At 47.6% G+C, this 26,649-nt stretch overlaps 1 protein-coding gene across 1 annotated transcript in view; it reads right to left on the reverse strand.

Annotated features, from left to right (window-relative positions):
• Positions 1-221: 221 nt before the first annotated feature.
• Positions 222-26,649, reverse strand: part of Prmt2 (protein arginine methyltransferase 2) — a 31,642-nt gene continuing 5,214 nt past the window's right edge. The window contains exons 3-11 of the mRNA XM_021204443.1: positions 18,322-18,447; positions 17,447-17,629; positions 14,628-14,789; positions 13,210-13,374; positions 9,557-9,732; positions 3,171-3,300; positions 2,151-2,287; positions 1,591-1,762; positions 222-791 (exon numbers count right to left, since the gene is read on the reverse strand). Of these exons, the coding sequence (XP_021060102.1) occupies positions 759-791; positions 1,591-1,762; positions 2,151-2,287; positions 3,171-3,300; positions 9,557-9,732; positions 13,210-13,374; positions 14,628-14,789; positions 17,447-17,629; positions 18,322-18,447 (1,284 nt within the window). The 3' untranslated portion in view covers positions 222-758. The remainder of the gene's footprint in view (positions 792-1,590; positions 1,763-2,150; positions 2,288-3,170; positions 3,301-9,556; positions 9,733-13,209; positions 13,375-14,627; positions 14,790-17,446; positions 17,630-18,321; positions 18,448-26,649) is intronic.

Raw genomic sequence — 26,649 nt, forward strand, 5'->3', positions numbered from 1 at the left:
GCTGTCTTCAGACAGTCCAGAAGAGGGCATCAGATCTTGTTACAGATGGTTATGAGCCACCATGTGGTTGCTGGGATTTGAACTCCGGACCTTTGGTAGAGCAGTCGGGTGCTCTTACCCACTGAGCCATCTCACCAGCCCCCAGGGGGCCATTTTCATCCAGACCACCACACCATACTTATGAGAAAGAGTATACAGGCACAGAAACAGAACAAAATGAATTTGTTCATTAAAAAATATTTATTGAGCATGTACTATGTCCCACATATAATTTACCCATAAGACGTTACACGCGGCTACCCATGCAGAGCCCACTGGGCCCGCTGCCACCTCCAGTCCTTGCACCAAGACACGGGTGCATTACCATCTCCCATACTGGAGCACAGCTCTGCAAGTCACAGTCCACAGGTATATAGCAGCTGGCCAAGGCCATCAGGGACACCACTGACACAAGGTGCGGACATCACAGACACAGGTACACAGGCTGAAATGTGTGTCTGGGGGATCTACAACTACTCCCAGCTGGGAACACGGTCACCACTGGCAGCCGACGGGCACCATAGGATGAACACCTATATACACAGCCTACGAGAGACATGACACTTCAGGTGAGCTGTGAGGGGCCCAGAGTCAGCTGCTAGGTGGGAAGGGGTCAGCATGGGACGGGTGAGTGTGGATGTCACAGTGGGTGGCCAGGTGCATCTTCTTCCACTGAGATGCATACCATGACCACACAACTCCCATGCCCTTCTTAACCGTCACCTCCAGATCGGAAAAACCTTCTCTCCAACCTGTAAAAGACCCAATTAAAAAGAGTCGACTCACCATTTCTGTTTGATTGGCACGTAGCATTTCCAAATAATTTAACCATGGGTTGAACGGCATTCCGTGCGCCCATACTTAAATGACAAACATTTTGACACTGAATATAAAATTACCACAGCATAGAATCATTTGATTATTTTCCTCTTCTCTGCTACATTAATGCTGTATCCAAAAACAAAGCTCTAATTTCTCTGTAACCCTTTAAGACCTGAGAGGCCTGACCCCCAACCCAACTCTATACACCTCCTTATCATTCCACATGTGGAATATGTCCTTCATACCTCACACGTGGCTCTCCTGAGATAAGAGCAGGTAGCAACCCCAGACAGGCGTAGGACTTCTCTGAACAGCTACGTTACCCTCTTAAACGGTCCACCTCCCATAGTATGAAATGAGGGATCTATCTAATAACCACCTTTGTCCTGTGTGAAGATTATGATACAGGAAAGGCTAGGTCAAATGTAGCAGGGGACACGCATCTGTCACCATTCTTAATAACCACCTAGATTGGTCTCCCTGAGATTTGGCCCCTACAGGACCTAATTTTTTTTTTTTTAAGATTTATTTATTTATTATATGTAAGTACATTGTAGCTGTCTTCAGACACTCCAGAAGAGGGTGTCAGATCTTGTTAGGGATGGTTATGAGCCACCATGTGGTTGCTGGGATTTGAACTCCGGACCTTCGGAAGAGCAGTCGGGTGCTCTTACCCACTGAGCCATCTCACCAGCCCGAGGACCTAATTTTTACAAAGAAGTATCTTACTCTTTGAGACGTGGGATCGAGTGCAGATGTGACAACCCAGCTCAGAGAGACGGACATGTGCCTTCTCCATACCGGATTTCTTTGTAACACAACAGAACCTGTGACCACATCTCCCGTGTGGACAGGGACTGGGTCGTCCATCATGAACAAGGTCTGCTTCCAGTGTGTGGTGCTGCAAGAAAGGAGTGAGCGGTCACCTACAAGCCTCATCTGGCAGCCCCAATGAGGTCCTCTGCACTGACAGCCTGTCCTGCCCGGATGGCATCATGCCACCCCAGTGATTTATCCAATCTCGTGGTTGACGGGCCAGGAGATGTCAGGGGAGTGAAGCGCCAAGTCTAGGATGCCCTTCTACACTAGGGAACCCTTTCAGGAAGTCTAATCTCCTGATGGAGGCTAACCAAAGCAGAGGCAAGAGGCACCCTTTACCACCCCAGGAGGCTGGCTTAGGGCATCTGGAACACAGTACGCCAGCCTGCTTCCATCCACTCCTTATCCCCCTGGCTAGCCCCACCACCTCCCCCAGCCACTCCCCCCACCCCCCAGGTAGGCTCACTTACGGGTGCAGCGGGCCTGTGCTGAGCACCTGCTGAGGCTGGCCCTCCTCCAGGCTCTGGAAGTGCACACTGAACCAAGCTGTGAAGCCATGCAGGGTCCCAGCCTTCTGGATGTCAAATCGCAATTCACCACGCATGGTCTGCCCCCCACCCCAAACATAGGAATAACATGTTGGTGCCACAGACCAGTGCCAATCCCAGTACCCCAACCCTAACCACAAGCCATCCTGGATCATGGGGATAGTCTCACATGGCTTGGGCTCTGCTGACCACATCCATCCCAAACCCCTTTGCCCACCCAGCAGTCATGGTACCTAACTAACCATGGGAAAGGTGCTGAGAATTTTTGTCATTGATAGGGCTGTAAACATCTGAAAAAAATTGTTAATTATGAGACCACAAAAAAATGGAATATAATTTGTATGGTTTTTAGGATGCCAAGAATATCAAACAAATATAAAAAAAATACAAGATGGCTCAGTGGCTAAGAGCACTGACTGCTCTTCCAAAGGTCCTGAGTTCAAATCCCAGCAATCACATGGTGGCTTACAACCACCCGTAATGAGATCTGATGCCCCCTTCTGGTGTGTCTGAAGACAGCTACAGTGTACTTATGTATAATAATAGATAAATCTTTGGGCCTGAGCGAGCGGGGCCGACCAGAGAGAGCAGGGTTGACCAGAGCGAGCAGAGGTCCTAAAAATTCAATTCCCAACAACCACATGAAGGCTCACAACCATTTGTACAACTACAGTGTACTCATATACATAAAATAAAATTAGTAAATCTTGAAAAAAATAACTGAAGACAGAAAAGAGATTAAATATAAAAGAATATAACATGAAAGACAGAACCAAAATAGAATGTAAGGAAAAACCGGTTCATTTATTGGTGTGATACAGTCATCACTAAGACACCCTCTCCCCACTGCCTACCCTCCCCCATGACCCTTGCTGCATGTCTGCTATGGATACCCAGTGTCTCATGTAGCAATTTAATGCCAGAAGCACGCCCATCTCTCACCTCCAGGTCAGAGACCTGCACAGTTCTCATGTCCAACTGTAAGATTGTGCATGGCTCAGAGAGACAGTCTTCCGGCTTCAAGATATGATTAGACTTTGGCCTTGAAAAGAACTCCTTGATTGCTAAAGACCTAGGGGGAGAGTTAAAGAAAAGGCTTGAGGCGCTGGCAAAGATTTAGCCATAAGTATACAGGCGGTGAGAAATGAGCGCTGAGGGCCCAGCCTGGGGGATCGTCCCCTGCTAGCCGAGCTCATCTGCTCTGCAGCCCTGCTGAGCCTCTCTAGTTGGCCCTCGGAGCCTGCTGGTCAGGGGGCCCTTCCTTAGCACATCAAATATAGGGACCTGAGCTTTCGGAAGCCAACTTGACAAGTTGGAGGAGAATTGGAGAATTGCAATGATGTATCAAGTCTTCAAAGCCAAGGATCTCAGGTTGAGAGCCGTAGCAACCACTGTTGCCAAGACTAAGTAGCAACTGCTGGTGCCAAGGCCAAGGGTCCCCATCTAGGAAGCCCACATGTAGACTATAAAATATGGGTACCACTTCCTGATGCTTCCTTCTGCCTCGATGCTGTGAAACACTGCAGGACAGGAAAGCTGCCAGAGGCCAACGCAAGGCTTTCCTTTGTCTATCTACCCGTGGCTCCTGCCTGGGTACAGCCAAAGTGCTCTCAACATGTTACCATGTTTTTCTAGATGAACCGGAGAACCACAATATGTAGGACGATTCCCTCTCTGTTCCCTTTGGGATGTTGAACGGGGGAACAATGATTCCATAATTAATGAGGGAGGACATGATGCTTTTATACTGCATTCTCTATTATTTTTAATCAAAAAAAAAAAATACAACACCTGTAGCACCATGCTTTGGTTCCAGGACCCCACCCTCCAAAAGTATCAATAGGAGCAGAGGCTAGTCTGGCCCTTCCTGAAGAAATCAGTAGTTTCTTGTGCTTGGTAAAGGGAGTTTCCCACACCACCACCTTGCTTTCAAGGGAAAGGAACAGCTCGCCACATCTGTCTAGTAGAGGCAGCTATAAGAGAACAAAGGCCTCATTCCAAGGCTCAAGTGGGAGGAGAGGTGTCCGCCCTGGAGTGTTCTCAGTGCCTGAGCTGGTAAGAGAGCCATCTTTGCTCCGGTGCGTTGCTGGGGAGAGGGCAGCCTGCAGAAGTGACACAGCTTCTGGAAAAGATCCCATTTCTGGCTCCAGACATACAGGCATCTTCCCTGCCAGAGGAGAGGTGTCCGCCCGGAAGGGCTCGCACTGTATGAGCTGGTAAGGGAGCCATCTTTATTCCGGTTTGTCTAGACTCCAGTCTGCACTGGTGAGAGTGTGGACCACAGAAGCTACACAGCTTTGGGACAGACGGAAGCAACCTAGCTTCTGGGACAGACCCTGTTTTGGGCTCCAGACATTTGGGCACCTTCACCGCCAGAGGAAAGGTGGCCACCTGTGAGGGTTCTGTTGGCCAGAGCAGGTGAGAGAGTCATATTATGCCCAGGGTCCCTCGGTGTCTAGTCTGTGCAGGTGAGTATGTAAACGGCAGAGGCAATACATCTTCTGGGACAGGCCTTGTTTTGGGTCTACATCTTCAGCCAGAAGGCAGATCTGAACGCCAGGCCTCTGTGCACCTTCCCTGCTAGAGGAGAGCTTGCCTGCAGAGAGTAATCTGACCACTGAGACTCAGGAGAGAGCTGGACTCCCAGGACTGCTGACAGAGGCTAACAGAATCACAGGAGGAACAAGCTCCAACCAGAGACAACTATAACAACTAACTCCAGAGATCACCAGATAGCGAAAGGCAAACGTAGGAATCTTACTAACAGAAACCAAGACCACTCAGCATCATCAGAACCTAGCATTCCCACCTCAGTCAGTCCTGGATACCACAACACACCCGAAAAGCAAGAATCGGATTTAAAAGCATACCTCATGATGCTGGTAGAGAACTTTAAGAAGGGCATTAATAACGCACTTAAAGAAGTGCAGGAGAACGCTGCTAAAGAGGTACAAGTCCTTAAAGAAAAACAGGAGAATACTTCTAAAGAGGTAGAAGTCCTTAAAGAAAGAGNGGAGAACAGAAACAAACAGGTGATGGAATTGAACAAAACCATCCAAGACCTAAAAAGGGAAATAGAAGCAATAAAGAAAACCCAAAACGTGACAACTCTGGAGATAGAAACCAAGGCTCAAGTGTCCACCGGACCAGGAAGTGGAGTCAGCTATCTTCAGATACTTCGTGAAAAGCATGGGTATATCAGCTAATGCTCATTACAAATTCAGAGCACTCGCTGGGAACTAATGTGCGTTTTGACATCCCACACACTGCTGAAGCCTTCATCATTACAAATGAACTTCCTCCGACTACACCTAGAGACCTAAGGCCGTGGGATGTGTCAATCCTGTCTTTAAAGAGGCCTGTGCTCATGAGGTGCTGCATCACTCTTCCGTTGCTGTGACACAGGTGGCTCATGAGCAGGTCAGAGGCACAGGGCCAGCACTGAGCAGGCTGCATGTGACCAGCGCACTCTCCTCTGAGAGCCTTTAAATTAGAAGCACAGGGTTTTCTATTCCAGGAGGGGTGGGGTGGGGCACTGTCTAGCACATGGTATTGGTTTCTAGAAAGCTACACTTGAGAGTCTCTTGTTATTGTTTTGAATTTGTTTTCTTTTTTTCTTGATTTAAAATAGCATCATTCTGATTTCTTCTCTTTAGTTATATGTGGAAGATCAAGTCTAGGATACTCTGTGGATGCCAAAGTCCATATGTAACATGAATATGTGTTTATATTAGTTACCTATTACATAATTTCATCAAATGCTTTCAAATTTTAGATATACAAATGAAAGAGCGAAATATCTAACTATATCTGTTATATACTAGAACTCAATGCCATTTTAAATAGTTATTGAATATGCACTCTTTCAAAGCCTCATTTATTCTGTATAGCTTTTCGGATTTAAAAAACTCTTTCAACGTAATCTCTCAATTGCAAACCTCTATAAAAAAGCAAAAAAGCAAATACATACTTCTGAAATAATGGCAAAGACTATACATTACCATTCTAAGTAGAAGGAATGGGGGCATGGAGGAAATACAGACCAAAGCAAGACCAGACCTCAGCAGAGTGAATGCTAAGCCCTCTAGCTCCGCGTCCAATGGCTGTGACTTTAATTGCACAGAAATTAGATGGCTCCACCCATTAGTTTTGATGCCTGTAACTTGTATCTCTCTAATGCTGGTTCCACTCCCTAAATGCAGCTCTCCTTGGTAGATACCTCACTATCCTAGCGTCTCCAACATCTTGGGGTCTCCACCATGACTCAGGCTTTCTATTCACAGCTTCACACAATGGCCTCTCAAGGCCTTCAGGTAGGGACTCCCCTGCCTCGCACTGCCTAGCCTCTGTGACTTTCTGAGATTATGGAGGAAGAATCCCCCGAACTCTTCACTCTTGCATCCTTCATGCCCGTAAAGCCAGTATCTCATGGATGGTGTTTTAGTTACTCTTCTATTTTCATGAAGAAACACAATGACCAAGGCATCATACAAATGGAATCATTCAATTGGGGGCTGGCTTACAGTTCCAGAGGGTTAGTCCATGACTATCATGTCAGGGAGCACAGCAGCAGGCAAGTGGGGAAAGCAATAGGGTGGTAGCTAAGCGCTTACATCCTGGCTGGCAGGCAGTAGGCAAAGAGAGAGACGGCCTGATATAGGTTCTTCAAACTTCAAAGCTCACCCCAGTGACACACCTCCTCCAACGAGGCCACACCTCCTCCAATGAGGCCACACCTCCTAATCCTTTCCAAACAGTCCCATTAACTGGGGACCAAATACTCAACTATATAAGCCCATTCTCATTTAAACCACCAGAGATGTCAATGTCAGGTTTAGCTGCCAGCTTGGGACTGATCCTGGCTCCCTTGGACATTAGCAGCAGTTTTGATTTGTTTATTCGGTTGTTGCTTCGTATGGGCAGCAGACCCCGAAGGCTCTCCTTCACAGGCTGGAAGCCTGGCGGGGTGGGTGTTCTTCTGAGTGCACCCTTCCCTTTGTCCCAGGCTGAGCAGGCCTCTCCACAGCCTCTCTTACAGTGCTGCCTTTGCTCTAACATTAGCTTCATTAGCTCTATTTTCTGTAAACCTACACTTTTTATTTTCAACTGCCCTGCCTGCTCTTTTGTATCACAGACCCCGCCCCTAAGCACCATCACTGACAACTGTGCCACAGATTCAATGTTTCCTTCGCCAAGGAAACTGGGCCGTTGCTTTTTCTTTTAGTCTCAGACAAGTTCTGAGGACAAGGGTAGAAGGCGGCTAGATTCTTTGACATCCATAACAAGAATGGCCTCTATTCTGATTACTGTTAAAGTCCTTGCTTCCTTCTGAAACCTCCCAGGGGAGGCCCCTAAAGTCTCCTTCGATTCGATTCGTTCCTGTCACTACAGCACCACTGTCTCCTAGGTTCCACTGAGGATGGCCCTTCAGGCTCTGCCTAAAGCCATCAGTTGCTTTTCTGTTCCAAAAGTTCCAAAGTCTTTCACATTCCCCAAACAACAAACAAACCAACAAAGAAGGTCAGGCTCTTCACAGAAACAGCCCACTGCCTAGTATCAACTTCTGTGTCAGTCATTTTTCTGTTGTTAGCACTGCATGGTATGAAGACACCATGACTAAAGGTGACTTAGGGAGAAGGGTTCATGGGGCTTACAGCTCCAGAAGAATAAGAATCCATCATGGCTGGGAGGCACAGAAGCAGGTAGCAGGAAAAGCAGCAGGATCAAGATGCTGAGAGCTCACATCTCCAAACATGAGTACTTGTAGAGAAAGTGAACCAGAAGTGGGGTGGGACCATCAGCGCTTAAAGCCCACCCCCAGTGACAGACTTCCTCCAGCAATGCTGTATCTCTCTCCTAAGTCTCCCAAGCTATAACACCAAGTATCCAAATACCAGAGCCTACAGAGGACAGTTTCTCCTTCAAACCACCCCCAAAGTTAAAAGGTTTGTCTCAGGGCCCATTCTAGAGCAAATTCTTTTTAGGAGGCTCTGTCTTGACTCCGGGCCTGTTCTAGAACAGAGTCTCATTCTCAGTGGAGGGGGTGGGGATGGGGGACTCTTTTCTCATTTCAGGGTCCACTCTCCAGCAAAGCCTCACCTCAGGAGGTCTTCACTCCTGTGTTTCAGGACAGCCTTGCTCTCAGAAGGGTTCTTCTCACTCCCGCCCGCCATGCCAAAGTCTGTTCTAGAGAAGAGCCTCCATCTTGGAGCCTGAGGTTCTCTCTGGGCTCCTTTTGTCATATTTCCCCTCAATAGTAAGGAGCTGCTTGCTGTATTAGGTTCGGTTACAGTAAAAACCAGTGTTAGAGTCGAAATGGCCAGGTTCAGAATGTTGAGGAAGGTATACAAGCTGACATCTGAAGGCGAGTCAGCCAAGCGGAGCAGGGAAAAAGGGAAGAAGAAGAACAACCGGAAAGACAAAGCCATTCCCAGCAGGCCCAGCACATGCAGTGTCACGGCCGCCCTTTCCTCTAGTCAAATGCTCAACTTTATGGGTTATGCCTTTCACGTGTTCTTTTTTGGGGCGTGGGGGTGCAGAGTCTTACTTTGTAGCCTTGGCTAGCCTGGAACTTGCTAATGTAGAGAAGGCTGACCCCGAACTTATAGAGATCCACCTGCCTCTGCTTCCTGAGCGCTAAAGGCATGCACTACCACAATCAGCCTCTTTTTACATATTCTTGCATCTAACGCATCTAACTCTAACAGATTAAACTGCAGGTAAAGATAGTCCCTAAGAAACCCTCCATCTGTTCTTTCTAGGAAAGGAACCAGCTTAGTTCACTCCGAGGGTGGGCAACCTGGACACCAGAGGAGCCCTTCACTCCTGCTACTCCACCCTGTTACTCCTACTGACTTCCCACTTTACTTGTATGTAAACCTTGACTGCTTGCTTGCTCTACCTGTGTCCTGAAGAGCCTCTCCAGGAATCCTAGAATGGGGATTGCTGCCATAGTTGAGGGTGGTGGGAAGGCAGAAGGAGGTAGATCTCCCCACCTATAACAGGTTCCCCATACACATAACCACCTCAGGAGTTGAGAGGGGTAGGCAGGGGAAGGCAGAGGAGACAGAAACAAGAAAATCTCAGCAATGTTTCTGAGTTCACTCTGGGTCACTGGAGGATACGGAAGGTGTGTCGTTCATAAAGGAGGGAAAACTGTCTTCCACGGAGTAAAGTTTGACAGACAGGACCACCTGTGCTTCTCAGACACATCGAGACCCTCATCAACTGCCCGCACAGTGGTCAGCCCTGCAAGCGGTCTCACACACACCTACACAGTGGTCAACCTGTGCAAGCAGTCAACCCTGTGAGTGGCCATGCACACCTACTTGAGTGCACTGAGGTTGAACTCGTACGCGTTGTCCCAGAAGAGCACCTTGCTGTGATAGTCTTTCTCGGCGCTGCAGGGCACCAGATGCAGTGCGGCCGTGGTTGGCCAGATGATGCCATCCTCCTTTAACCATGCATCCCGGGCATACAGGATAGACTCGATCATGAACTCAAACTGCATGGGAGGAAGAGATGCAGGCCTGTCACCGAGGTCTCGCACGCCACAGCCAGAATGCCACAGCCCATCCTGGAGTTTCAGTCTTACCCTTAAACTATTCCAGCCGGGCCAGGGAAGCATAGGTGAGAACTTGGAGTTTGTTCTACACTCTTGTGAAAAAATGTCACGTATGCATCATGGCCTGAGCTGGGCTCATGTTATTTCCCACTGAACTGGCATCCAAGGTGAGCTTACAAACCAACGACATCCTCACACTTGCCCCAGACTGACACTCGGAGTCTCAACACTAGATTTTAAAGTGCCCACCCCCCTACGTGCAACCTGGCTCTACCTAACAAACAAGATTAGCTCGTCTGCAGTCTTCCCAGTGATTTCATAACCCTCTGGTCAAGCACATAACTGTGGTCCCTTAGAAGAACAGGTGCTTCATCTCCTCCACCCCACCCCATCCCCCATCAAATCCCCAAGAAGTTCATCAGCGAAGTCTGTCACCTTTAGCACTCAGTAGGACCAACACAAACAGACCAGGTTTCCTTTTGCACCTAAACTTAGTTCAAACTCAGGAATGAGACAGCCAAGGTAAGGGGCTGAAGGCTAACACCAGAGGTCCCTCTGCCTTCTGCCGTATCAGATGGGAAGCAGCAGAAGGCTCTGCTTTCTGAGTAACCTACCCACGTTTTACAACAAACTAAAGACTGTAAGAATTTATAGGCTCTGGAAAATTCACAAGACAACCCAGCCCCCGAAGGAACTGGATGATGTTCAAGTACTGTTCCACATGCATTCACAAGTATGTGCATACATATGACCTTTACATTTCACTTTCTGTTATCAGGTAGAACTGCCCTGCCGCGGTATATGATCTACATGAACTTGGGTACCCGTGTGATGTGTCCCTAAGAGCCAAGTCAGCACAAACAGTAGCTCTGTTTACACATCTACCGGTGGCCGGTTGGCCACACCTCCCGCAGTGAAGGACAGCCTTTTGAGGCTGGCCTCCTTCCTTCGGGGTAGGTGACTGGGGCTGCCCACAGGAGCACACGCTGTGGCTGGCTGCTTGTATGGATTTGCCAGCATATCCACTAAACAGCTGAAAGGTGCATGGGTTGTTTGTAGTTTGGGGTAATTATGACCAGAACTCGTACAGCTGTGCCCACAGACAGTCTCGTGTGAACACAGCTTGCACTGATCTAGGCCCATTTAGGTTATTCATTGCATCTTGGTGAACCATGGGAAATGGTGACTTTCAGAGGAGCAGGGTCCGTGTCACCTAAGTTGCTGAATCTCTGTGCCCAGAGGGGCCTCAAACACGAATGTTCAATAAGGGCCCGCTCAGAGCTTCTTTAGCTCCGCCCTGGGGTAACCTTCCCTGGTATCTGCCCGTATCCACACCTGTAGCTACAGTGGGAAGGACAACTGGGGGCTCCCTCAATCATGGAAGTCAGGCCACTGCCACACATACTTCAGGGAAGCAAACGCAGGTTGTACACTATCTGCCTTTTTAAGCTCATGTTACTCAGCTTAGTAAAAAAAATTATAAAATACATTCTTTTAATAATCATATGGGTTGTCATAACTGTTTCTCCTATTTCTAACTTTTTTCATTTGAACATTTTTTTTCTTTTGTGAACATTTCCCAATCTAGCCTCAAATTATAATCGGTCTGCTTCCAGGCCCCATGGGTTATGATGACAGATGTATGTACTACACCCAGCTATCGTGAACATTTCCAAATACAGATTCCTACTTACGTCAATTTCTATATGATAATCCAATTGATGAACTGGACTAAATTAATGTATATGCATGTGTGTGAATGCAGGCAGAGGGACAGCTCGAGGACTGGTTCTCTCCTTCCAGCTTGTGGTATCCAGGGATCAAACTTAGGTCATCAGGCTTGGTGGCAGCTGGGCCATTTTGCTAGACCCTCATTTCAAGTTTTGGTTTGTTTTTTTTTTAATTTTGTTTGTTTGTTTGTTTGCTTTTTACAACTTGATATACCCTGTCTTATTCTGCCTTAAAGAATCATACCAATCGACGCTGTTCAACGGCACACAATCTGATTCCTTAGACACCATCCCAACACTCCCAAAGACATAGCTGCTGCCAGGAGCTGGCAAACCCACTGGCCTCCGGCTGCTGCCCTGCTGCTCTGCTGCCCTGAGAAAGCAGTCTCCATTTCCTGCCAAGCCGCTAGAGATGCCCCATCTAACAGGAAGGCTGACCGCAGCACACCCCCTTCTCCAGCCGACCACATGGCTAGCATCGTCCTCACACCCCACTGGAGACCCTGCCTCCTGATATCTCCTCATCAAGAAAGCAACATTCCTTAGACCCTAACTGTAGGTCTGGTTCCCAACATAGCCTCCAAGCAGGCAGCACAGATGGAGCTCCAGGTCTTTAGTAGGGAACTGGCCTCCACTTCTCTGGACCTCCCAGGCTCCTCTTTTCCCCTCCCCCCTCCTCCCAATCCCAATGAGAGATAGACCATAGCAGGAACCTCCCTGCCCTGCGGCAGGCTTACTCTGCCCTCCTCTTGCCCCTCCAGTTGGGGCAGTAGCGAGTGGTGGATAAATGAACATTTACTGGATTAACAAAGGTTTCCAGGTGAAGGCTTATGCCCACTGCACCATCCCTCTTTCCCCCATCATCCAATGATCTTCAGATGGTATTAATAAATTAGCACATATCATAGACATCGAGTTTTCAAAAACTTCCACCTTCTGACAAAACAATCCCACCAGGCCCAACGACAACCCAGCGCTCCCTCCATGTCTGCACTGTAAACAGCATGGCCACATTCAACAATCAAAGGATCTTGCCAGAGGCACAAATTAGCACCCATAGATTGTTTTTCTGGACTTTAACAAAGGGGCTAAACTTCAGGCTGAGATACTGCACAAAATGCCTTGGGTCTCACAATACTAGGCCTAGCAGGAGAGGGCTAGACACATAACCACCGCTGACCCTGCCTCCTACCTGAGCCACCTCGAAAGAAGTAATATCATACACATACATGGTATGAGCAATGAGGGTCATGATGGATAAATGTACCAGGTCTGTCTGATTCCTTCTGTGAGTCCTGGGAACATGACAGGCTCAGTGACAGTCTCACAGTGCCAAGGCTAGCCTTATAGCAAGGGGAGCCACAAATGCGGAAACACTGCTGACTGAGGAACCAGCCCCAGAAGTCTGCAGATTCCCTAGGAAAGAGCAGGTGATCTGGAGAGCTCAGGAGAATATCACATTCATTGGCGTGTAGCGTGTTCTTGTTGTTGTTTATAATTGGTTAAAGATTCCTGACACTGAGCTGGTATCATCCAATAAATTAAAAACCACCTCCCTTCAGAAACAAAAAAAAAATTCCCAATGAATCATAATTTTTCAAGATTCCTCAGATGGGCCCAGGGTGCTAGGTTCAGAAGAAATGAGACCCCATCACCACCCACAGAGCACCCCAGGCTGAGGCATTACCAACAGACAGGTCCCCATCCACTCAGACACCAGCACGTCCACCTTCTCGGGCAGCACCACGTCCTCCACCTTCTGCTGGAACACAGTGATTGTGTCAGCAAAGCCATTCTGCAGGACCAGTTGGCCGGTGTGCTGGGCCATGTCACTGGCTTCCACTGCATACACCTGCACAGAAAGGGCGCCCATTAGCACATGACCTGACATCCCCCCCACACGGGGGGGGGGGCTTGTGACCTCTGTTCTCCCAAATCACAACCAGTCCTGGAACAGTGGTGGTGGCAGGGGACTGTGTGATGTGAATGGAGAGGCCTGTGGCAGGCCAAGCGCTCCTGGAGTCTGGACGGGATACTGGAGAAAGTACCACTGATTACTCTACCCGAGCCTCCTCAACAAATGCATTACAACTGCGGGTGGTCGGGACCTCAGCTCTGCTAGGTGGGCTCCCATATGTGACACATACATCCTGTAACCACAAAACAAGTGCCCGGGACAATAAAGAACCGTGTACTGGCTGGTTTCGTGTGTCAGCTTGACACAAGCTAGAGTCGGCAGAGAAAAAGGAGCCTCAGTTGAGAGGATGCCTCCGTCAGATCCAGCTGTAAGCCATTTTCTCAGTGATCAGTGGGGAAGGGACCTAGCCCCATTGTGGGTGGGGACATCCCTGGGCTATGTGGTCCTGGGTTCTACAAGAAAGCAGACCAAGAAAAGCCAAGGGAAGCAAGCCAGTAAGCAGCAGCCCTCCATGGCCTCTGCCTCAGCTCCTGCCTCCAGGTTCCTGCCCTGTGTGAGCTCCTGTCCTGGCTTCCTTCATGAGGAACAGCAATGTGGACGCATAAGCTGAATAAACCCTTTCCTCCCCAGCTTGCTTTTTGGTCATGGTACTTTGTCACAGCAATAACAATCCTAAGACAAACACTGAGTATGTCTACGTCCTGGGGTCAGCCATACAGATGCTCACGGGAGAACTGGAAGAGAGTATCTGGACGCTGCTCCTCACTGGCAGTAGCTGGGGACAGTCAGCACTGCCCTGTTAACTGGCTTCTTGGCTACCCTGTCCGGTTGTCATGAGGCCACGGCACAGCTCAGCACAGATATGCCATACAAGGGGGGAGAAAAAGGCCTATATCAGGGAGCCAAGGGCCTGCACCGGGGCGGGTCAACTACGTGTGGCCCAGCACAGTCCTATGCAGCCACTTAAAACTACAGTGAGCTAAGGCAGCATCTCCCAAGTGTCCCACTGACAGATTCTCTGTCACTGATGTTGTGTTTTGTTCTGTTTAAATTGTTCACTGCCCATATGGTAGGTCACAGTCTCAGCCATAGATGGCCCAGTGGCCGACTTCCACCTGGTGGGCGCCTGTCCAGCCAGCGGCCACGCTGGCCCACAGCTGGGCACAGCTGGGGGCAGGTGCACTCACCGCCTTGGGCCGGGCATGGTGTGCGCAGAAGAGGCTGATGATGCCGGTGCCGCAGCCCACATCTAGGATGACCTTGCCCTTCAGGGACTCCTTGTTCTGCAGGATGACACTGTGGTACTTGGTCGTCCGAGGCTGGTCAGCCAGCATTTCCAGGTGAAGTTTCTAAAACCGGCACATAAAGAATCACGGCGAGGGCCTGTCCTTGAACCACAGACATCAGGGAACGCGGCTCGTGCACCCATCCTAAAATTAGTAGCAACTCATGGGCTTATAAAACCAAAAGGTCAAATATGCGCAGAGATAAAAGCAACAGCGGACAGTGTAAGGAAGCGAGGCTTCTGGACCTATCCCGGATCAGTCCAGGATCGCCTCTCTATCTTCAACATACTCTTCCCCGAGTCAGTCAGATGAGCAGGAAATTGATGTGGACCATACAGAAGAGAAGAGTGACTATCCCCATGCACGCTTCCCAAGGCTGAACGGACTCTGCATCCTCACCAGGTATCTATCAAGAGGAAACCCTGGACATCCTGCGGCAGGTATCAGTGAGGCAGCAGCGTCTTCCCAGCAAGCCTAGCGCTGCTCAGTTCTTTGCTAGACCATAATGGGGGTGGGGGTGGGGCACCAATGCTCTGGCCAACTCTATTACACTTCAAGGTGAGAAAATATCTGATCTCAGAGAAGCAGAGAAAGGCTCCTCCGGGGGCTAGCAGAACCATGGCTGAAGGCAGGGCTGCAACCCCATAGCGCACTCAAACTATAAAAGCAACCTTGAGGTGGTTACCACTGGAGGGAGACAAGCACAGAACTACACACAGAACTACAGCTGCTGCCTCCCGGGTGTCGCCCAGACGACACTCAGGTAGCACCAACACAAACAGTAGGTCTGGATGGGGCCTTCAGAGTCCCCACCGCTGCTCCCAATGACATGACCCCAAAATGAAAACAAACTCTATCCTCCCTCGGGAGGTCTGACTGTGTGGACTGAAAAAGTCAAAACCCATTATCCTGTCTACAAGCAATTGCTTTAAATAGACAGACTGGGCCAGAAAGGAGAAGATGGAGAGAGAACGTGATGTGCTCAGGTGGAGCTGTCGTGGGGTCTGCAATGACATCACACAGGGCACTTCAGACCGAAGGATGTCCCAAGAACACGGTACACAACCACATGGGAGTCCATCCATCAAACAGGTATCAAGTTCTACAAACATCTGGAGATAATAACAGAACTTCGAGACATGCAGACCAGCCAGAGGAAGCAGAAGCAGCAGTGTAGCTGGAGATTCTAGGCCAACGTGGACAGGAGAGTAGACGGCCATGAAGACCATCACCCAACAGTGACAGTGAACCAGACATACCCAAGGATGAACACACCCCCACACACGAGAAGCGCCTTAAAACTGCAACAGAGAACGAGATCTACAACCACAGGGAAGAGGAGGCCAGCGTAAGCGCCATTGCTTCTTTCTAATCACGTACCCGCCCCCATGGTGCCACGTTTGCTGTGGAGAAAAGCACGGGATGGTAATAACTACAACGCCGCCAACACCTAAGACTTCAAGGAGAACGCTAAAGATCGGACCTGATAGGGCTGTGGTTACTTAGTGGACAAACTAAGGCAAAATGTCTTATTCTTAATAGCAAGTAAATTCTGCATGAGGTTTTCCTAGTTTAGCACAGAATTCTTGCTGTTCTAACGGAGCATCCTCACACTGTGCTGCTGAGGGAAGTTGAACAGCCGCCATGGTGTGTGCAAAGCTGCCTTTGTCTTTCTTTCCTTTCCTGAGGGACTAAAAGCTGTCTTGTTTCGTTTTGTTTAGGGGAGGGATGGTTTTTCTTGATTTCTATTATTTTATGTGTATGGGTGTTGTGGCTGCATGCATGCCTGTGCCTGGTACCCACGAAAGCCAGAACTGGGTGTCAGAGTCCCTGCAACTAGAATTACAGATGGCTGGGAACCACCATGTGGACGCTGGGAATCAAACTCGGGTGTTCTGGGAGAGCAGGCAATGCTCTTATCTGCTGAGCCATCTCTGCAGCCCATGGACTGAAAGCTTTAATCATATACACACGTCAGTGGCTTTTAGATTTAATCTTGACATATAACGTGTCCAGGCAAGCCCCTTAATTAGATGCTTGCCTTTGTAAGAGCTGCCTTGGTCATGGTGTCTCACCCAGCACTGAGAACAGGGACAGAGGCAACGCTCCAGCTCCTCCTCTTGCCACTTGGCCTGAATCTATAAACACTGACCTTACAAGCAGCTCATTTTTACCTCGTTTTAAGCAAGGCTATACCTTGAGCCATAGGGTTACTGACCTCCACAGTGAGAGGATTAAAAAGACTATAGGTAGTAAGTAGTATTATTGTTGGTTAAATTATATAACTTTTCTACTTCAATTTTTAAAATGAAACATAGTACTTTAAAAAAAAAGTAGAGAGAAGTAAAATTAGAAATTTAGCAAAAGTCAGCAGCCCACCAAAAGGACTTTTATATTTTTAAATGTTCTTATTTTTAAGGAAAAGAAAACCATATAGAGATATATGAGAGGCACATGAATTTCAGATTCCTGTGTCCACATGTAGAGCTCTGTGGTACCGCAAGCACACTCATATCAGGTGTTACGCACCGCTCCTGTCACTGCATGGTGACAGAGCAGAACATCCTACTAAGACCCAGGTGCCTCTGAGTCCACAGGAAGGTCTGCATCTCCACCCTGAACACTAGGAGCAGCTCCCATCCCCCATCCCCGTGCCCCTCCCCCTCCCTCCCCCCTCCCCCACCCTACCCCAGCTGAAGAGAGGATCTGGAAGGCAGTACCAGAGTTCCATAGCTGTCGAAGTACTCCTCGTCCTGCCAGGTGTCCTCCGGGTCGTACCCCTCCAGCTGTTTGCCGAGGTGGTTGGCGGGGATGTACCCACAGCAGCCTGCGCGCTCGCCCCACCACCAGTCTGCCGTGGTTTGTCTCAGGATAAGAATTTTTTCTCCTCTCAAAAAGCTGAGCTGGAAGAAAGTCACCAAAAAACAGGAAGGTACAGTTGGAGAGAGTCCAGTCGGCTGGCATCTCACCAGTAACTGGGTAGTTAAGTCCCCACTGTTGGTGACCAAATCGCAAGGACCTCAGTGAGCACAAACAACCTGAAAAAAAAAAAGCAATAGCAAGATAAAAGAGTTGTGTGGGGCCAGCCATCAGGAAGAATACAGCCTAACTAACATTCTTTTCTTATAATTATGCATGTGTGTGTGCGTGCATGCGTGCCTGTGTGTGTGTGTACATTTGACACAGTATATGTACTGAGGCCAGAGTGTTCTCTCGACCATGTAGGCTCCAGGGATCCCACTCAGGCTAGCCAGTACCTTTACCCACTGAGCTATCTTGCCAGACCTTACCTAACACTTAAAAACAAAAGCAGGCAGCTATGTGTGGCTGATTCAGTTAGGAGACTCCACAGACGTGTTCCTACCAGACCCGAGAACATAATGATGGTTTGATAGCCTCACTGTTCTGTGACCAGGAGGGTTCTATAACAAGCTCTCCAAGCAGGGAGGTGCTTCCCCATCTTCCTGCAGGCATCTCTATATCCTGATGGGGAAGTCTGGTAGGCTAAGAAGTAAGCAATCATACACAGATCTTGCTTAGTCTTGTGAAAGTGGATTCCGCCGTAAGTCACAGCCTGGGGAGCGATCGCAGATACCTGTGTCTCGTCGGTGGCCGTATAGTCTGCAATGGCCACAAACTCCTCTGGTTGCAGCTGCAGCTGTAACTGTGCCCCGTCCTGCAGGAGCTGCATCTCACAGCCATAGTCCACAGGGTCTTCCTCCTACCACCGTCAAGGACAGACAGACAGAAGGACAACACTGTGAGCTCTGTTGTCTGTACATGCCTCCCTCTCTCTCTACCACGTGACTGTTTCAGACATCCATGTGAGCAAGCATTTGTTGTTGAAACAATCTGAGACACCTTCACTAGCATCCTTAGGGCTGTCACCTTTGGTCTATCACCTTCGGTCTATCTTTGTATCTCCAAGGCAGGGTGACTTTGAGAGAATGTCCACAGAAGCAGGAAGAAGGGGGTGCTGGCCTTTTGCTTTATCAGTTTACTTCTCAAGAGTGATACTCAGTTGGTGACGAAGACACCACTGTTTGTTGGAGTCTAGGAGCCTCTTCAGACCTAAGGACAGTGACACTAGGCAGATATAGCAAGGGCCTATGGAAGGTGCTGAAACTGGTATAAACAGAACTCAAGCAACCCAGCTAGGACCTACACTGCTGAGACTTAGCAAGCCCATGGCCTGTGCCCTACTGCCACTGTCTATCAGAGTAAGCATGTCTTTAAGGTATACTGGGGGTTGAATCCCAGAGGGTTCAGATTCAATTCCTAGCACCCACGTGACAGCTCACAACCACCTGAAACTCCGGTCCCAAGAGATCTGACACCTTCTAGCCTCTGCAGGCACTGCATGCATGTACACATACATGCAAGCAAAACATGTGCATAAAATAAAAATAAAAGATTTAAAAAAAAAACCAGTAACTTCAATACAACCAACAAAATCAAAATTAAGAGATAATGTTTATCTTCTCCAAGATACCTCAAACGATGCCGTTAAAACCAGCAAACTATGCTTCCGTAGGACCTGAACGGTCATGGCCTCGAGATTTTACCATATTGATTTACTTCTGCCAGCCCTTACTATAAGCAGTGTGGGTACCTCATAAGGCCACCCAGGCCTGCAGTCACAAGAGCTCTTTTAGGAAAAATAAGCTAAGAGGCTCACGTCTTTTTTTTTTTTTTTTAACTTCACTTAATTGTTAAACCGCTTAATACCTAAACTTCCCTGTAAGTTATCACTTTAAACAACATAACATCAAAAGCTCCAATGACCACATCTCCCCTCTCAAGATGCCTGTGCATCATCTAGCGTTCGTACTCTCCTGATGTGTGCTTAGAAGATGCACTAACTTGGCTCTGCTCTGACTCATCCAAACATTCTTTTCTGCCTCAGCCAAGGATCTAGCTTGCCTGAGTGGATGACTGTCATGGAGAACAAAAACTTCACATTTCTAGGCTTGGGAGATGGCTCGGTGGTTAAGAGCACACTGGCTGCTCTTTCAGAGGTCCTGAGTTCAATTCCCAGCAACCACGGCACGTCATAACTGTCTGTGACTCCCGTTCCAAGGGATCTGACAAATGTCACATAGATGCATATGCAGACAAACAGAAATGCACAGAATAAAAAAAAATATCACATTTCTGGTACCTGTGTAATACTCCAGTGTATGAAGTATCTGAACTTATTTATCCAGTCTCCTTCATTTGAATATACAGATTACTCTCAGTTTCTCCTGTTGCCAATTATTCATTTTCTTGAACACAAATCATCTTGCGTGTGCCTAAGAAATTCCTGCAGATAATCCTGAAGTGGAAAGCTGGCCAAGACAACCATCACTTCTTGTCTGAGGGGGTTATTTTGAGACAGGGGTTCACTGTGTAGATCTGGCTGGCCTAAAACTCACAGTGTAGACCAGGCTGCCCTCAAGTGCCGGTCTCTGCCTCCAAAGTGCCAGGAGCATGGTGAGTACCCAGGACCTTCACTTCTTTTTGTTTTGTTTTGTTTTTGTTTTTATTTTTTTTATTTTTTGTTTTGTTTTTAATCATTTTATTAGATATTTTCTTCTGTTACATTTCAAATGCTATCCCAAATGACCCCCTATACCCTCCCCCACACCCTGCTCCCCTGCCCACTCACTCCCACTTCTTGGCCCTGGTGTTCCCCTGTATGGGGNNTATAAAGTTTGCAAGGCCAAGGGGTCTCTCTTCCCAATGATGGCTGACTAGGCCATCTTCTGCTACATATGCAGCTAGAGACATGAGCTCTGGGGTACTGGTTAGTTCATATTGTTGTTCCGCCTATAGGGTTGCAGACGCCTTCAGTTCCTTGGGTGATTTCTCTAGATCCTCCATTGGGGGTCTCTGTGTTCTATCCTATAGATACCGGCAGATCCAGCAATACCTCTTCTAGGTATATACCCAAAAGATGTTCCAACTGGTAATAAGGACACATGCTCCACTATGTTCATAGCTGCCCTATTTATAATAGCCAGAAACTGGAAAGAACCCAGATGTCCCTCAACAGAGGAATGGATACAGAAAATGTGGTACATTTACACAATGGAGTACTACTCAGCTATTAAAAACAATGAATTTATGAGATTCTTAGGCAAATGGATATATCTGGAGGATATCATCCTGAGTGAGGTAACCCAATCACAAAAGAACTCACTTGATATGCATTCACTGATAAGTGGATATTAGCCCAGAAACCTAGAATATCCAAGATACATTTTGCAAAACACAAGAAAATCAAAAAGAAGGAAGACCAACACGTGGATACTTCATTCCTCCCCAAAATAGGGAATAAGATACCCATGAAAGAAGTGGCAGAGACAAAGTTTGGAGCTAAGATGAAAGGATGGACAACCCAGAGACTGCCCGACCCGGGGGTCCATCCCATAATCAGCCACCAAACACAGACACTATTGCATATGCCAGCAAGAACTTGCTGAAAGGACCCTAATATAGCTATCTCTTGTGAGGCTATGCCAGTGCCTGGCAAATATAGAAGTGAACCTTCACTTGTCCCACTGAGCATGAGTACAAGGAAGTCATGTCCCCCATTAACAGCAGACGCTGATGACTTTATCTGTGCCTGTCTGCTGGGTGAGGATTACTGTCCCCCATTTCCACTTGCCTGCCTTAGTGTGGCCATTCACAACTCTCCAAGCATTAACTGAGCCTACTTTAACTTTGCTTCGTGCCCATTTCTACCCCAGCATTTCCCCTATTGCAGTAACTTGACTTGCCTTAGTGTAGTATTTGCCTTTGGCTTGCCCTGCACTGCTACACCACTCTCCCTATGACGTAAGCCCTTTAGACCCACTCCAGGCTACCACAGCACATGTGTGTCCCACACACACACACACTCTCTTTTTCTCAGTCTCTCCCTCCATCTTTCTCTCTCTCTCTCCTCTTTTTCTAAGTAGACGTCCCCCCTCCAACACAGCTTTCTTTGGTGAATAATACCTTACATTGCCCCCACACACTCTCTCTTTTTCTCAGTCTCTCCCTCCATCTTTCTCTCTCTCTCTCTCCTCTTTTTCTAAGTAGACATCCCCCCTCCAACACAGCTTTCTTTGGTGAATAATACCTTACATTGCCCCCTTTTTACAGTTCAATTTTCTTATATGTCTTGTAGAAAATGCTGTTTTCATAAACGACTGAATTCTACTTGAGTCTTCAGCCAGCCTCCTGACATCATTTCCTACCACCATTAAAAAAAAAAAAAAAATCACAGAAAGCCAGTGCATGTGTATCCTTATACAAAGACTTTATCCTGAGGGACAGATGCCAGCTCAATGGGTAAATCGTTTCCAAAGATACATCATGTTCTTCCAACTTAGGGCCCACCAGTGCCTACTCTGCCACCAGTGGGGTACCTTTTGCCTCAGCACTTGGCAACCACGCCCTCACCGATGCTTCAGCTCGTGCTGGAGAGTAGTATAAAGGGCGTCTTGGGGATTCATGTCTTCAACCGTCATGGTATCACCTTTATGTATCAAGGTGGGATGTCAAACCTCTGTGGGATTGAAAGAATTCTTTCCACGGTACAGATCTGCACTGAGATCTCCAACAAACGTCTTTCCGAATATACTGGTCTTACTTCTACTTACTTGTTTAGAATTTGTAAACAGTATGGTTTCCAGCCCCCCCCCCCCCCACGCCCTCCCTATAACCTCAGCACCTCAGGGAGAGGAGAAAGGGGCCACTGGCGCTTCCTGGCTGCCGGCTTAGCCCCCAGTCCATCAAGAGACAGTGTCTTAAAGGCAGAGAAGAAGAGAGAAACCCAACACAACGGGCAGAAAGCAAGGAGACAATGGAAGAGAACTCACACCTAAAACCATCTTCAAAACTAAGGCGAAGACTGGGCCGTGTCACTCAGGAGGCGGAGCAGGCAGGTCTGTGTGAACTCAAGGTTCCAGGCCAGGCTACAGTGCCAGTCCCCACACCAAAGAAATTAAAGCAAAATGTATTTCCCCTGAAACCAACGTTGCCATAGCGTATCACAAGAAACGCATGCTACTAACCACAGAGACGAGCTGTTGGGGCTTTAGAGACTGAGCATACATGGAAAACAGAATGCAAGGGAGGGGCTGCAGCGGCGGCTCAGCAGTCGAGGACACTGGCTGTACTTCCACAGGTTCTGGGTTCAATTCCTAGCAACCAAATGGTGGTTCATGATCATCTATAAAGGGATCTGGTGCCCTCTTCTGGCCTACAGGTGTACAAGCACACAGAGCACTCGGAAATTTAAGTAAATACCTAAATTTTTTATAAAAGGTTAAAGAATGCAAGAAAAGACAGAGGAGGAACCACCTATCATACTTCATTTAAAACCTTGGTTCCAGAGGGAGAGTGCAACCCCATAGGAAGAACAACATTGGCTGGCCAGATCACCCAGTGTTCCCAGGGACTAAATCACCAACCAAGGAGTGTACAGGGAGGGATCCATGGCTCCAGATAAATATGTAGTAGAGGATGGCCTTGTCTGACATCAATGGGAGGTGAGGCCCTTGGTCCTGTGGAGGTCTGATGCCCCAGTATAGGGGAATGCTGGAGGGGTGGGGGAGGGAGCACCCTCACAGAGGCAAAGGGGAGGGTGGAGAGGGCAGATGTGGGACTGGGGGTTTGTGGAGGGGTAACCAGGAAGTGGGATATCATTTTTGATGTAAACCAATGGAATGATTAATAAAAAAAAATGTAAAAACAAAACAAAACCTTTGCTCCATGTAAAGGCAGACGTGATCATCTCTCCCAGAGTTCATAGCGCATATGAATTAATGTTACGATGAATTGAAACTGGGAAATAAAAATAACTCAAAAGACTTTTATACTGTGAAGTAGAAAGTCTAAAATAGAGGATCAGAGGTGAGAAGGATACAACACCTGTCCCCAACACTGGGAGTAACTGGGTCTGGCGGCAACGAGGCACACAGGAACTTTGCCAGACCAGTGGCATAGGTTCCTTCTGATCTGTCTGGGTCGGCGCCCTGAGCAGACCTTGGGTGCAAACTCCACAGCCAGCCCCACAACACTCAGAGGCAGCTCCACTCCCAGGCGCTCTAACACGCCCAGGATCAGAGGATCCCAGGATCCCAGGAGCTTGGTCACACCAGGATCTCAAGGTCCCAAAGACAGCTTGACTCCCAGGAGCTCTGACACACCCAGGATCTCAGGATTGCAGGATCCCTGAATCACAGGATCCCAGAGACAGCTGGACTCTGAGGAGTTCTGACACAACCAGGATCACAGGAAGGACAGGCTCCAGTCAGGCATAGCCAGGGTAGGTAGCGCTAGACATGACCAGATGGTGGGAGGCAAGTGTAAAAACATAAGCATCAGAAACCAAGGTTACTTGGCACCATCAGAACTCAATTCTCCCACCATAACAAGTCCTGGATACCCCAACACACCAGAAAAGCAAGATTCAGATCTAAAATCACTTCTCATGATAATGATAGAGGATGTGGGAACAAAATAAAGGGGGGCCTGGGGGGCCCAGGGAGAAGTGGGGGGAGGAAAAATATGCCACGTCTGGCCAGAGTTCCTGTGCTCTGGGCAGGCAGATTCAGGAAGACTGCCAGGTGCTTTCTACATGGCCCCGGGGTGGAAATATAAGCCTCTGACCCACAAGGCAGGGGGTGGAGTGGGGCAACCCCCGAGGCAACACCCCATCGCCCTGGGGTTATAGGAGAGAAGGATGAGGGAAGGAGTTCCCAACACTGGCCAGAATGTGCAGTGGATCTTGATGGAGCAGAGACTCTCTATGGTTTAAGAGCTTTATTATAGAAATGCAGGGGGAAAGAGAGAAGGGAGGGGGGGCTAGAGAGAAAGTAAGAGGGAGAAAGAAGAGGAGAGAAGAAGACAAAGAGAGGGGAGAGAGGGGTAAGAGGGAGACAACAGAGCAGGAAGAGAGTGAGGTGGGGGCTGAACACCCCTTTTTATGGTCTTCACTAGGTAGGTAACTGGGGAGGAGTTTAGCCTGAAGGTCAGAAGCTTGGGCCATTGCTTATGTGACCACCGACCATGCTTCTCTTGTGGGGGCTATGGGAGGTGGTACCTTAGGCAGGAGCCAGAGTTCCAGGAGCATGAGGGAATGCCTACCGTGTCATGTAGGTGAATTATGACCATCAGGGTTCAGACCTCAGCTCAACTGGATACCAGCCTGCAATTCCCCACAAGAGGACATTAAGAAGTAAATAAATAACTCCCTTAAGAAAATACTGGAAAACACAGCTAGAAGCCCTTAAAAAGGAAACACAAAAATCCCTTAAAGAGTTACAGGAAAACACAATCAAACAGGTGAAGGAAAGGAACAAAACCATCCAGGATCTAAAAATGGAACTAGAAACAATAAAGAAATCACAAAGGGAGACAACCCAGGAGATAGAAAACCTAGGAAAGAGACCAGGAGTCATAGATGCAAGCATCACCAACAGAATACAAGAGATAGAAGAGAGAATCTCGGGGGCAGAAGATACCATAGAAAACAGTGACACAACAGTGAAAGAAAATGAAAAAATCCAAAAGCTCCTAACCCAAAACATCCAGGAAATCCAGGACACAGTGAGAAGAGCAAACCTAAGGATAATAGGTATAGAAGAGAGTGACATTCCCAATTTAAAGGGCCAATAAATATCTTCAACAAAATTATAGATGAAAACTTCCCTAACCTAAAGAAAGAGATGCACATCAACATACAAGAAGCCTACAGAACTCCAAATAGACTTGACCAGAAAAGAAATTCCTCCTGTCACATAATAATCAGAACACCAAATGCACTAAACACAGAAAGAATTTTAAAAGCAGTAAGGGAAAAAGGTCAAGTAACATATAAAGGCAGACCCATCAGAATTATACCAGACAGCTCACCAGAGACTATGAAAGCTAGAAGATCCTGTACAGATGTCATACAGACCCTAAGAGAACACAAATGCCAGCCCAGGCTACTATACCCAGCAAAACTCTCAATCACCATAGACGGAGAAAATAAGATATTCCATGACAAAACCAACTTTACACAATATCTTACCACAAATCCAGCCCTACAGAGGATAATAATAGATGGAAAACACCAGCACAAGGATTGAAACTACACCCTAGAAGAAGCAAGAAAGTAATCTTTCAACAAATTCACACAAACACAATTCCACCTCTAACAAGAAAATTAACAGGAAGTAACGATCACTTTTCCTTAGTATCTCTTGATATGAAAATTAATATTACCAACAAACCCTAATCAATTGAAATTCAAAAATATGAGGAATTAGAAATTTGTCGGCTGTCATCTTGTGGTCTCTCTAATTTGGTAATGGGAGAAATAGGTCCAATATTGTACAATCCATATACACTTTCTGCTTGGTTGCACATGACAGGGTCTTGCTGTGTGCCACATAATGGTCTTGAAACCATGCTTCTCCTATCTCAGCCTCTCTATTAGTAGGATTGTTTATTTGCTATTATTTATATTATTTATATATTATTTATATATGGTTTTCAGAACAGCTTACATATTTCAAAATTTTTTTATACAGCCAAAAGAAATGTAGGCAATTAATTTGGGAGGTGGCTTGTAAGAGAACAGCAAAGAGTGAGACTGAAGGTTTTGCTTGATACTTATAATTATTGTATCAATTTTGAAGGAGAGGACTTTATAAGTTACTCCTATTCTGAGATGAATGCTTTTCAGAATCATCACAGCCAATGTACCAGAACCTTACCCTCACCTAACGTCTGTGCCACCCTCCAAGCAGAACCATTGTTCACTGAAACAGTTGATGAATGACTTCATTGGATAGACCATCTTAATACACACACCATTTCTTAAATGAATGTAACCTGTTCCTGGCGTGCCGAGAACGATGACAATCACTCAAGTCAAATAGCTTTGACCATAGCAGGAAAT

The sequence above is a fragment of the Mus pahari genome, chromosome 9 (genome assembly GCF_900095145.1).
Source record: "Mus pahari chromosome 9, PAHARI_EIJ_v1.1, whole genome shotgun sequence".
Classification (NCBI taxonomy): Eukaryota; Metazoa; Chordata; class Mammalia; order Rodentia; family Muridae; genus Mus; species Mus pahari.